We start from the raw sequence: 14,254 nt of genomic DNA, 5'->3' as shown, positions 1-14,254 counted from the left end.
CTACTCGTGTAAATCTCCTGTACTATATGTAACTATTGAGCTGTTTCTTTCCCATGATGGTGTATGTGGAAAAAACGTTGGATTTTCAGTGCTAAAGAAAATATGTGAACATATGCATTCATTCTATTTTATACATAATAATATATTCTTTGTGTTTTCAAGTCTATTGATCTGTGTCTCTTAATGGAAAACAAAAAATGATCTTTTTATATAATTGTTGAGTATAAGGGGCAACGTCTTCTCTTTGCTTTTCTTTTAGAAGTTGTGTATATAAAGACTGTGGTGGTTGGGGGCCAAGAACTTGTTTATATAAGACATGTGTCATATATTGTAGTATTCCGTGTCATACTGGAGCAAAATTCTAAATTTGGTCTTGATGTTAAATCATATTTTATATGCAGTTGTGTATTCAGATATACCCACGTGTGTTATTTGTACCAAGGTCATTCACAGCTCCTATAGTTTTTGATCATAATTAGTGCATGGCCAAATATCTCAAAATAAACCTATCGCGCAGCCAAAGTATCTTTGATTTTGTTAAATTAGAATAATAATTAGTATGTCATATAGTCATGCTGATCCTTGAATTGTTATTTTTTAACATTAAATCCCTTGTACATTTGCTTGGTTTCAACCTTTGTTGATTTCTTTTTAACCGTCATCGTCGATGTGGGTGCACCACTGATGCTAAATATCCCATCTTTGTCCAGAATGAAAAGTGCAGGGAGAAGAAGTGACTTCTATATTTTGATCCTGACAGAATGCAAGACTGTCACACACGAGAGGTTGTGGTTATTTTGTAATGGCCATTAACAATAACCCAGATCAGCACAGACACCGACGCAGAAGGTTTTCATTAGCTGTGAAACATAAAGGTCATTAGACACAAGCCTGTAATGGCTGAAGGTGTGATTAAAGTCATGAATCATCTATTCTTTGTTATTACTCTGAGGTTTTTTTTTTTCAAAGAAAAGAAATAACCAACTGATGATTAAGTTGCCGTTGGGTTTCACCTTTTTCGTGCCGGGTCTGCGTGATTCATGTGTGTCACACTGTTATGAAGTAGTGTGAACATGCACACACATGTCGCTTCGTATTGTTTGACTGCTGACAGACTCCCGACTGGTTTCTTCCTGCACTGTCCTCGCGTCATCGAACGCATCTTAGGGCACTTGAGCTGGAGAATAAACACAAAACATTTGAGGAATCAAACCCTGTATCAGGTGATGTGGTTTGCAGTTGTTGCAGCCCGCTCTGTTTCTTTTTGCCCAGCAAACAGCTCAATCATAATGTTTTCCATCTATTAATCATAGCAGAGTTTTTCGTCAGCAGGCTGGGGAGCTACTATACATCTGATAATGACTGATTGTTACCATACATCATCCAGCAGCCTGTGATGTACATCACTAAATGCATTCAACTGCAGTTTCCCAGGGGCATGATATATGCACAACAAATCCTCAGGCACAGTAGACGGAGTTATTCAGATTTATAGATGTGCCTGTTAATATTTACTCTGATGATTTCAATTTTGATACTCGGATGATTTTAATTTTCTTGTGCCACTCAGAGAACATGTGGCCCACAATTAGAGAAAAGCAAGGGAGCGAGAAGGGTGTTTATACAAGAATGGAAGCAGTCATCTGCTTGCTGTACGGAAGCCTTGACATTTGCGATTTGACCAGGACCATGACAGATCATGACAGAACTGGAAATTCCAGACAACTATTAGACGATAGCAGCTGTCAGTCCAAAATGTACATCATGTTAAATTGAAGAAGACCTGACACTAGCAATTGGGACCATTAACTCCTCAGGAAAATGTAAACAGATGTTATAATTCAAGTATGAAGTGGGCTAATTTTCCCATACACTTTTAAGTTATTTTTGCATCCTGCAGAGTCGCCCCCTGGTGGCAAATTGCTGCTCCTGTCACACTTCCCGGGGCTTCACTTTTCAAATCGATCATCAAATCAACACAGTGAATTTCAGCTTCTTACTGTAGGGGAAATCTGTGCAACTTCTCATCTATAGGAAGTACAGAAACACAAGTATAAGTCTCTATAGGAGAGGACCACCATATACTGCGGACCCACTGACATACTGTTGATGGTGCATTGTTAAAAGCCAGCACCACCTGAAGACACAAATATCTTATCTCTTCTTTCATATAAAGGTACACTGAAGCATTAATCTGTTGGGGGGAAAAAAAAAAAAGGGAGTGAGGTGCTCTGTTCTACCACACTGCCAAGGATTTTGCTGAGGAGACAGCGAATTGAGATACTGTCAGTCTGCCACGAGATAACATTAAAACCACAATGCTTGTGACATTTAAGGTATTTATGGATCAGCTTGATAGGTCATATTTTAGCTGGTTTGCTCAGTTATAGATTGTCGCCGTCAATGGCAAATAAGAAAGAAAAAGTTTTTTTTTTATTAATCTGGCTCCCTTACCCAGTGATTTTATATTAATATTGAGAATATGGGGGAAAAAATGCATCATTTTATACCTCACTGTGCAAAAGTCTTGGGGCACCAGCATCCAACTGGCATTTGGATTGGAATGATGCGACTAAACGTAAGTTATTATATTCTAACAGTCAATGAGTTTAACTCATACAACATACACAATGTGTGTAATGATAAGGCATGACTTGAATAAACCTGGCATAATAGAGTTGAAAAGAGAAGGGTGTAGGTCACGATCGCCATACTAGACATTTTAGACTAGTTTTTGGTTTGCTTTTACGTTTGCTGTGGCATAATTAAACTGTTAAACCATCAAAGCATCAAACAACAAATCTAATGGTGGCCTAAGACTTTTGTACATAGTATTTATTTATTGAACAACCCATTTTTTTTTGGGCTCCTTACTTTGACCGTTCAAGTCCATATAGGATTACTCCTTGTATAATTCAAGGTATGTCTCTATGTTAAACTCCATTGTTAACGGAATGACTCAGAAAAGCACTCCCCGTCTGTCAGTCTCTCGTCAACCCTCTTCGCTCTCATTCCCCCTGTGGTGTACAATGCAGCAGACACGCTCTTCTACATATCTCAGCAAGAACAAGAACAGGGAGTTAAACCATTTCTAATGACCTCGTAAATTAGTTTTGTTTCACAAAAGCTTTATACACTCTTCATGCAGACTTTCCTGTAAGGGTTTACAAATGCTATCGCAGTCTGCAGGAGTCTTCACAGTGTATCCACCAGTCACACTCAGCGGCTCCACCCACTGGAGAAGACAGTTATCTGGGGTGGATGAGGGCCTGGTTTGAGGTTTAGTTGCACTGATCAAAGGGAGCGAGAAATTAAAACAACACTGTCAGGTTAAATGAACAATAGTGGTGCAGGTTGGTCGGTAGACTACGTGACACGTATATCACTGCAGGTGCAGGAAGCGCGGCACAGGTAAGATGTGGCTCTTGGAAAACCTCAGCTGGCTACAACAGAGCCGGCTTGTTGTGTGTGTGCTGACAGGAGAGTGAAGTCGTTGTCTGATGACTCACTCAGCACCTTCCAATTAGCGCCGAGGCTCTTCAAAACCTCTGCTTTCTTGGGCTGATGCTGCAATTCCGAGGGATTTAACTAAGGGTGTAACAATTTATAGTGATGAGTAAAGTGTCCATGGAAACCTTGCTCCCTCCCCCCTCCTCCTTTTGCATGAAAGATTTATTATGCAACATTTTTCCATCAATATATCTAAAAACAACAAGACTAATGTTATTTATCTTGTTGTGTGGGGTCGTTACATTACTAAAACATGTCCAACACTCTGTAACTCATAGATATTTGGTCGTTCTATTCAAAGGTAATGCAAAGTTTAATTCTGGTCACCTTTTAATGTCTCTGCTATAACTTATAATATAATATATAACTTCCAGGACAAACCACTGAAGAAATAATGTGCGTATTTGTCACTAATGGATTAAGACTACTCCATAAAGCATAAATGCCATCATTTTTTAATTGAGAGGTAAAAGGTATTTCAATGATTTAGTGTGAGTATATGCCTAAAAAAATAGAGCTATTATTTTGGTCTAATATCATACTCATGATGACTGAATTATTTTACATTTAAACAAGGCAGTGTAATTCTTCCACATTTTAAAGGGAACTCCTGCTTATTTTACCAATTAGGATCAATTTTACTTGTAACAGAAAGTGCGACTCAAACTTTTGACTGTGGGAAGAAGGTTGGGGCTCATTAGGCTGTGGCTCAGGAGGAGCTGATCAAACTTTAAATGTCATGAATTATGGGCATTCGCCAGGTAATCTGGTGTCTAATCTCAGACTAAAAAATTAAATTACAATGACTAACGAACAAATGACAAATACCCTTACCAATTATACTCTCAGTGTGCAACAGTGTGTCTTGGTCTGTTATTGAAGCCTTTTTCTGACTTTCTAACCTTTCACTGTCTATTGAGCGACTGTAAATCCAGCCTCAGTTTTCTAGAGCTTGCATAGAAAAGGTTATTTTCTGCCCTCTGGCCCCTGGTGGGCAGTGACAAGGCCATTACAGTGTAGCTCACAAGAAGATGCTACACCAGAGATCTCACTTGGACAAAAAAAATACCAAAGTGAGATTTATCCTTATACTCAGCTTAGTTAAGTCACACACACATACACACTGAAAGCGGAGTGCACAGTCTCTTCCCACTGCTTTTCTGTAGGAGCTTCATTCCATCTTATCCGTTCAATTGTTTTGCCTCTTGCATTCGAGCAAGCGTGTTGTAACATGTAACCACTGGTTTCTTTACAACTAAATTATATTTAAATGTATGAAGCACCCACAAGGTCTAATATAATAATAAAACCCTTCAGAATTCTCAAATTTTCTTTGTCCACTGCAAAATAAAGTACGACTTTTAATTATTATCCCAAGTTGCAACCCTGTTTTATGTCTTGATTTGAAAACACAGGTGCAACTTGGGAATCAAGTTTTTGTCTGGCTCTAAACTCTCAAAAAAACAAAGACAGAAAAAAAGATTTTCTGGTGGTGTAGATTCAGAAATGATTAGATTGCGGTGGTAAATACGTTTTATAATAAGTTTTTTTTGTAGCACTGTTAGAGAGGGGGCTTTTTATTTACACTAAAAAAAAATATATGTAAAAGAGTATTTGATATAGGTCTATGTTATTATGGTAGATGGTTTGAAATCTGAATCTTGATCTGTACTGACACTGGGAAACTCAGTGGCCTTGGCAGAGGTATGCACTCTGAGTGTTTTATTATTTAGTGGACTGAATTTTCATTTCTATCCAGATGGGTTGAAGAGTCTTTTGGAGATTGTGAATACAATGCATTTTTAAATGTCCTTCTCAGACATCACTGGTATGCGCCCTAGGGAAGATTATGTGTGCCACCAAAATGTATGCTGGTTTTGAAACTCGGGACCATGTGGGTGTTCCATAGTATTAGTTCACATTATGTTTCTGTGAGCCACTTTAGATCGTTACATGACGAGAAAAAGGTCAAGGAAGCAATATAAATCTGAAGAAGAAGAAGAAGAAGAACCTTGTGCACTCGGACCCTACAAAGAAAGAAAGAGCACACAGGGAAAGAGGGAAAGAGATGAAATACTGATGTAAAGACAGTAAGGCCGGGTTGCATCTTAGTTTGTCAAATTACATTTCAAACCGTGGTTATAAAAGTGAATGCACCTCAGCCACTTTGATCAACAAAGAAACCCAGAGCACCTCAGAGATATGACTCCATAAATGAAGACCGATTACATGAACACAAGCACTCAAATCAAACATTCAAACAAAATGTCTGCTCATTAGAATTCCGAAAGACTCCGTTAGTTGTCTCTTCAGCCATGACAAACAAGTGCTCGAGTACAAGGGAGACAGTAACTGGCAAACAAACGCATCCAATTGGGGGAAGACACTCAGGAACATTTTGTACTCCACAAATCCACCAGACAGGAAGATGTACTCACTGAGGTTAGCACCACATGGCTACTTCTTCCTTCTCCAGCACAAAGGCACCCACACATGCGCCATGACAGAAAACCGATTCTTACTTTGATCAGACCTTAAGACACATCATGCAACTGCAGTGTTTTTTTCATTTGTTAAAAGATGAGTGATTGAACATGCACTGTGTGTGTGGGTGTGTGTGTATGGGCGCGCGCCATCCTCCCACACGTGTCTGTTTAGAATCCAGCACTACTGATCAAACTTCTTCCTGTTTGCAGAGTTTGCTGCTGTCACCAATTAGGGACAGCACTGGAAGATGTGTCAAAACAATTATTTCTAACATAATGGAAATGCTGTACCAGTAAGTGGCATTTGTCTGAAACAGTGGAACAACATACTCCTCCCTCCCTCTCACAAGAGATTGACCGTAGCTTAAAACAAAGCAATTTGCAAAAAAAAGTAGCAGGCAAAAAGAAAAAGAAAACATCCCAGTATTGCAGGATTTTCTTTTAGCAATTGAAACAGCAGGTATAGTGAAGTCTAGTCTAGGTCAGTGGCTTGCTTAAATCCAGCCCAGTAGGACATGAATCGATCTTTGACCTATCCTGCGGGCAGCTCGTCCTCCAGGCCTGGAACAGTGTGACAGGTGAGTGTCTTTGGCCGACATGAGCTGTGACAGCTCAGATTAGCAGAGTCTTGCCAATCTGCATTTAAATCCAGAGCATATGTCAAGATGAGGCCAGTTCTCCCCCCCGGGCTGTTCAGGCGTCTCTCGGTTTTCGCCTAAACCGACCCGCCCACCTGTGTGTCACATCAAACGCTCTCACTCGCTGTCCGTCCGTCAGTCTGTCAGTTCATCCATGTGTCTGTCAACCTCCATCAATCTCCTCTCAGCCTGCTTCACCCAAACAGCGCTCCGATATCTCGTCATCTGTCCAGACCATTATGTGAAGATCAAAGCTGCATCTTTGAGAATACAGCACGTTTATTTTGCTCCCCTATCATTCCTCTTCCACCAATCTTTGTCCCACCGTTTAAAAGAAGAAAAGCATTTCAAGTTACCACCCTGAAGAAAATGACTGAGAGCTTACGAACACGTTTGCCACAACAAACCCTGTGCAGATCAAAGTCCATGCTCCATGCCTTAAAATTTGATCAGTGTTTCCATGGATACAATCTTAAGATCCTCTCTTTCCTGTGTGTTAGGTATTGCACGTGGCTATCAAGGCGGATCAATGTACTGTTGATATCAAGAGGAAACCCCACAATGACCGACGACAACAATGGGATTTGTGAATACATCCGTGGACAAATCAAAACAATTCAATACAATAACTAAGAGCTTGCATGTAACAGGAGAAAGAAGGTAAAGGTGGGATGAGGAAACAAGGAGAATCCAGAAGGAACATGAATCCAGATAGTCGTCGACAGTAGTGCAACATTATGGTTGCCAAATGCTGTTAAACACCACTAACCAACCAACCAACCAAAGACAACTTGACAATAACTGTCTGTCTCAAATTAGGGTCTATAGCCTGTGCAACAATGAGACATGACCACATGTTTTAGGCTCCTCCAAAACGCTGCCTACCTCTGCAAACATATCCCAAATGGCTAATGTTAATAAAGCATGCAACCCTTAATGTTTCCTCCTAAAGTTATGTTAATAATGTTGACACATTTGTTGTTGTTATAGCTACCTGCAGCAGCTCAGCTACACGGAACAGCTGCTGCTGTGATCGGTAGACCGGACCCCCACCGTCCAATTTAACAATGTTGTGACTTCCTGTCAGCCGCGGAGCCTGAATGGAGACTCAGTCTTCATGTGACTTCTTGACGGCTGATGGAATAACGGCTAGGCAACCAGACCCAGGCAGGGACTCCATCACCATCACTACTTGCTCATCCAGTAGTCTGAACTATCTTTTCACTCTTTTGTTCACAGACTCTTTCTCATGCCATGGCCTCCTCCTTATATGCAGTTATTCTGTCTCTCTCAATCCACAGTGGCCTCTGTGTGTAGCTGAGCGGTATCTCAACAAGATGGCTTGTGTTTCCGTTTTAGTTTCTTTATTTATTACAGCGTGCCGTCTCGGAGTTTGGTGCCTGTGTGCTATCCTGTCTGTCTATTTCTATGTTGACACAATCTTTTCTGTCCACAGGTCCATGTACTGTCTGTGTCAAGGATGCAGTCTTATTAGTGTCTCACAGTAAAAACAAAATGATCTACTTTAATATAATGGAAAACAATATGATTATATATATGTACATTTATTCTAAATATGCTCTACATATAGGTGGATGTTTTAATTGCATGGTTTCTTTTTATTAGTGAAGACGTGTACGCACCTTCCTTCCTTGAACTCTGATATTTGCACGTGTGTGCGTGCTTTTATTTGTTACCTCTTCAGGACCTTTGTCCTCGTCAAGACCAGTCGTCCACATGGAGACCAAAAGCTAGTCCTAATGAGGCAGAACTTCATTTATGAGGAACCGATTTGAACAGTGGTTAGGTTAAGGTTCGTGTTAGAGATGAAATGGTTATGGTTAAAATTAGGGATTAACACTTTGTTAAGTCTGTCCAAATGAATGGAAGTTAATGCAGTGTCCTAAAAAGAATAGCTGTGCAAACCACAGCACACATGTAAAGAAAAAATAAACAAACATTTCTTTACTGTAAAACTTTGTAACAAAGACTCCACTTGTGTAAAATTTGATTGTAAAGTCCATATCATCCCTTTAACGAACACACTAAACACACCATTACAGCAAATCAGTGACACGACCAACCTGTTATAAAAGCTACATATTGACCCTCTTTACATTTTCAGTTGTTTCACTTATTTACAGCAGATTCCTCCAACTTATCTTGCGCTCACAGACAGTCACACTACGAGATGCAGCCAAAAAAATATTAGAGGAACAGCAAACTATTTATAAATTCAACACAAACAACTATGTCTATCTTTTTCCAGTATTAATAAATACCCCAACATCAATCCAACATTTAGGTCATTTACTGAGGCATTGATACGATCTATTTTTTGCATAGAATGTTCTTATGCAAATTACATTGTCATTGCTACCAACAGGAGAGAGGAGCCAGGAAATGTGTCATAATAACTGGCAGTAAAATCATGTTCTACTTTCTGAAACCTGTGGTCCTTTTTAATTTAACTTGAAAAGTTCACATGAAAAAATAACAACAAAATAATAAGAGTTGAGAGCAATGATATGACAATGATGTGAAGGTTCTCAGTCATGACAGAGTTGGAGACAATTCTAGCACAACATAAAGTGATAAAAGGTTTGTATTCAATCCTGTATTAAACAAAATAATACAAATCAAGAGTAGAGTAAAATAAGGAATCAAATGATCTTATTTGTTTCCAGTTGGCATAATAGCGCACTCATACAGCCTGTTATGTTTGAGCTTATTATGAACACAAGATATCAAAAGGTTCACAAGGCAAATGAGGAAAAATAGACGTCGTCTACCAGCACTGAGTTGTCGAGCCTTCAGTTTAGCAGATTACTGCTCCTGCCTGAGCTGAGGCAATGCATCGTGAGCAGTCTTTGGTATGAACACAGCAGTCAACTTGACAGGAACTTAAACAATTGCTCAGTAATGAGACAAACATACCTTGACAGCTCATGATGGAGAATAGTAAACCTAATTGAGAGAACGCAGTCTGGTGAAACATTTAGATTTATCTGCTGGCAGTCAGGCCCCATTGAGAAAACAGAATGTTGTACCTTAGACAAATGTGTGTACAATAACAACTCAATCAGCATACATCACCTCTCAAACACTGCAATTAAATGTTTTCAAATCAGTGATAACACAACAGCAGGGAAACAGCAGCTCATAAAGCATTGTTCCTTTGGACGAGATGTGAGGAGTCCATGCAAATACACAGAAAACGCTTTACTTACAGTGTGGGAAAATAGCACTCTGTGTTATCAAGATGTAATGTCAATGGAAGCAACTCTCTGCACTTCATCAATACACATGCAGCAATCAGCCACAACATTACAAACACTGATTTGTTTTAATTCTGAAAATGTCCCCTAATCGTAACAGAATTCTTCCTTCTTCTCATGTTACTTTATTATCTGTCCAAACTATGCCATTTTTTGCGAGGGTTTTTGTTATTTGTGCCCACAAAAATTGAAGGAAATTGAAGGATTGAAGGAAGCAACGTCTGCAGCCAAAATCAGTTTTGAAAAGAGATAATCAAATAGAGACTAATGATGCTGACATAGCCCGTGGAGAGATAAATGCAGGCCTCTGAGCTTTGCTGTCAATTAATATTAAATATAAAAGATGTTGTGTGTTGTAGTAACACTGTGAGATCGGTTATTTAACCAAATTGTTGTTTTTATCTTTTCACGTAGAAGTAAATGTGTTTCACTTCCCATGAAGTGGATTTCACAGTCACTTTTCTGTGGTTCCGTTTTTAGATAAACAATAGAGTGAGTGTTACCGCTGACATAATGGTCAAAATAGATACTGTATAACATATATATATTATTAATAAAAAACATTTATTTGAGTTTCAGTTTACTTTCAGCCACATTTGTAGTGGAGTTCTTCGAATTGGCTCTACTTCGATTGAAAGGATTCAGCTTCTTACTACTTAAGCTGTTTTTTGTTTTTTTTTTACTTGTGTTGCATTTTAGCTTACATTTCTTTCATATATTACTATAAATGCCGTCTTAAAATATGTCCAACCATCGGAATCCCACTAGAAAATATTGCAAGAGTACAGGGTTACAATCTCTGATGACATATTATGATCATTGTAATATATTTCTTACCCATAGCACTTTCAATTAAACAACTTTGGTTTTAACAAAAACAAACTAACATGATCACTATTGTCATTCCACAGATGTGGAGTCAAAGCTGAACTCCTTTACTTGAACAACAGAGACAGTCAAAACTAACATGGCTTTCCTCTCTCACACAGACTGACTGAGCTGAAGTTCAATTTGAGAGAAAACAGGATTAGAGTTAGCTCCTACTGCAGTTACAGCTTTACCTCCCGAAGACATTATTATGCTAAACACTACTCAGTGCAATCCTGTTGTAGGGATTTCCATGGACTCACTTGTGAGGTATGAGGAGAAAGGACAGGCCACTGTATTCATGCTCTCATCTGGGAAAACATTTGTTGTCGGTGCATTTTCTCACTCTTAAGTGGTTCATGTCTAACTATAAGACAAAGCAGGGTGGGGGGTAATGATTAAGACTTGGCTCCAAGAAAGAGGGCAAAGGTGAAACAACAAAACACGGTCCAGAGAGATGGCATGAGAGGGAAATGAGCTTGATTTCATGACGTTGTTAAGGTGATGAAACAATCCCCCTCGATTGCCTAGGCCGTTTTATATAACACAGTTCCTGTTCTAGTCTTTGCACATGATAATTCAAGATCAGTAGTGAATACGTGGACTACAACTTAATAATCAACGACTCGTACCTAGCATTTCCTTCCCAATCATTCTAGATTCTAGACTAACTCGCCTCGTAGTTCAAAGGGAAGATCGGAATCTCTCCGTGGTTGTTGAACATCTCCAAACTCCCTGACTCTCCAAGCACCCTGCTAAGAGACAGATAGCATCTCATTTACTATTAAATAGCACATTATACATTACATCTACGAATAATGTAATTAATGTATTATTAAGCAGGAGCCCTCATCATAGGCTGTGCTTTTGTTTACAGACCTGAAGGTTGGTTGGTGATCTCCAATTATTCCATTGATAAGGCACTGTGCGGTCAACCAAGGGCACAGGGGACGGAGACGAAGCCAGGATGTCCTGGTACAGACCCCCGAGTCTTACGTCTTCATACAAATGGCTGTAAGAGTCCACTGGGAGGTGGCTAGCATCTTGAAACGTGAATGGAAACACAGCAACCATATGGTGAAATACTTGAATTATTGAACGTACTGGAATAATGAACAGTCATATTACAGACATATTTCCTGATTGGCTCAGGCTTCCTCATGTATCGGACATGAGGTATTCACTATGGCCTTGTTTGCTGTGAGGTGTATTTACGTCTCACCGTGTCTGCGCATTTCCTCAGGGTGTGGGCTGAGAGCTGGCACATAGTCAGTGGTGGGGAAATAATAATGGGACCCTTCCTGAGATCCGTGAAACAGGAGAAATAGCATCAGATCCACTTTGACGTTAGATAACTTCAGAGAAATTACAGCTCCACATGTTTTACTGCAGAGCAGAGTTATTTGCATTCAATTATTGGAGGGGTCTATTTAGGCAAATTGTTTTCCAACTTGACTCCAGACATATATATATATATAACCATGCAGGTTTAATTTTATTTGCCTTGCTTTATATATATATCTCAGATATATATATCTCGGAGACATGTGGGATGGATATCGCCCTCTTTTCCAACACAGCAGAAGTGAACAGACTTAATTGGAACTACTTAAGAAGATGGAAGATAAAGTCACTATAAAAAGGGCAGACATTTAAAGTCATCAAGATATAGAGTCAAGGTCAGTGTTTTTGGTAACTTGCCTCAACCAAACCACACATTTCCGTTCTAGTTTTAATTAAAGATGAGATAAATCCTTCGTTGGAGGTGATGTGAGGTTTATATTACGTCCAGTCCTAACAGCACAATGTTTTATCTCATTCATCCACTTTCTTCAAGGTTCAAATTCCTTGTTGGCCTTTTAAAAGTACAACAATGAGTATCTGAATGCTCATTGTGAAGTACTGATCTGTGTTCCTCTTCTGTGCAAATGGAAAGCTTTCAATAGTTTCATTTTCTATTTCTAACCCTTTCATATTCTTACCGCTGCGTAGCTCTCGTAGACATTGCTGTCTGCTTCGGATCCAGACTCGACAAGGAGGGTGCGCTGGGTTGCAGCGTTGATCTTTTCTCTGCTCTCATACTTATTGGACGTGTTTACAGTTGACTGACTGGACCTGCATGGAGAATTCAGATTTTTGCTATCGACTCAGTTAATTTCACAACACAAGTCTTAATCCCTAATATGAACCAACAGAGTTTAATATCTGCATACAAGTCCTTAATAGGAATGTTTCATGTGGTACATATACATCATGAATCTGGTAACGCTTGGCGGACTATTTAAGTAACTGGGTGAGGCAATGGACAAGGCTTTTGATTGGATTGTGCGTGTGTGTGCGCACATACGTCTATTATTTGTACTGCAGGGCTTGAACTTACCCTTCTTCATTCTCCTTCCCATCCAATACACTGCCTCCTCCACCCCCTGCAGGGGGAAAGAATCAGCAGGGAAGAGAGCTGGTGTTAGGATATTAGAACTTGAAGAGAGGAGTGACCACTCATAAGCAGTGGAATTGATCACAGCGATAAAAAGGTCGGGGTGGAAGGTGTGGATGTATGTAAGAGCCAGAAAGGGCAGAGGAATGTAAGGAATGGAAAATAACAGCTTTAGACGAGGGACTTGAAAGTCAGACAAAAGAACAAGTAGAAAGCAACAGAATCAGAGATATAACTAATTATGAGATCAATGATACAGACCGGAAACGACAGTTTTAAAAGATGACTGCGGAAGTGTAGAAGCTCAGACAATGAGCAGAGGGAGAGGAGACAGGATGCATGGACAGGAAGAGGGACATGGAGAGATTAGAGCGTAAGAGGCTCAGCTGAGAGTTGCGTCATGGTCCAAAAAGGTTTTGGACCATGACACATTTTCTTGGCCAATCAGGACATTTATAACGAGAGTGACAACAGAAAACATGTGATAAAGAATGAATGAACGATCTGCAGATGCTTCAAATGTTACCTTTCTGGAGTCTCCTCTTTTTCCACCTCTGTCCAAAGAAACAACCAAGTGAATTCAACACCAGCAGGACTCCAAACACCACTGTGAACACTACAGTTAAATGAGCTGGAAGTCCTCTGGTACCTAGTTCACACAAAATTAGGAGCATTAGTTCAGTGCATAACAATGAAAGTGATATTGAAATTCAGGTGGATAAAACGTAAATGAGACAAACCCCACTGCTCACTGAACTGTCTTTACTGATTAAACCTAACAGCGGGTATGAAAGTATTGGTGGGCACCATGGCAACCATTACTCTGGTAAAGCAAACATTAACAGCCTTGGAGGTGCATACATTACCATGATTTAGCCAAATGAAGCTAGGTGCTGTGCAAACAGCAATTACCAAGTGCCCTTAACAGCTTTTTCAGAGAATTGTGATTTAACTTACCGTGTGGGACTGAGTCATCACCTGCTGAGGTTTCCTCTAGTTCTGGCCTCTCTGAAAAGAAAGTACATGGATAACAAAAAA

General features: G+C 39.7%; 1 protein-coding gene across 4 annotated transcripts in view; it reads right to left on the bottom strand.

The window, feature by feature from the left end:
- Positions 1–9,221: 9,221 nt before the first annotated feature.
- Positions 9,222–14,254, bottom strand: part of nphs1 (NPHS1 adhesion molecule, nephrin) — a 37,506-nt gene continuing 32,473 nt past the window's right edge. For 2 of the 4 annotated variants that reach the window (XM_044034991.1, XM_044034992.1), the window contains 7 exons: positions 14,174–14,224; positions 13,743–13,865; positions 13,160–13,205; positions 12,762–12,894; positions 12,002–12,080; positions 11,659–11,822; positions 9,222–11,534 (listed from right to left, as the gene is read on the bottom strand). In XM_044034991.1, the coding sequence (XP_043890926.1) occupies positions 11,442–11,534; positions 11,659–11,822; positions 12,002–12,080; positions 12,762–12,894; positions 13,160–13,205; positions 13,743–13,865; positions 14,174–14,224 (689 nt within the window). In that variant the 3' untranslated portion in view covers positions 9,222–11,441. Of the gene's footprint in view, positions 11,535–11,658; positions 11,823–12,001; positions 12,081–12,761; positions 12,895–13,159; positions 13,206–13,742; positions 13,866–14,173; positions 14,225–14,254 lie in introns of those variants that run through there. The other 2 variants (XM_044034993.1, XM_044034994.1) reach the window with 2 other exon arrangements.

This window comes from Solea senegalensis, linkage group LG9, assembly GCF_019176455.1.
Source record: "Solea senegalensis isolate Sse05_10M linkage group LG9, IFAPA_SoseM_1, whole genome shotgun sequence".
Taxonomy (NCBI): Eukaryota; Metazoa; Chordata; class Actinopteri; order Pleuronectiformes; family Soleidae; genus Solea; species Solea senegalensis.
The sequence above is the reverse complement of the archived record's forward strand: the minus strand, read 5'-3'. Positions and strand labels throughout refer to the sequence as shown.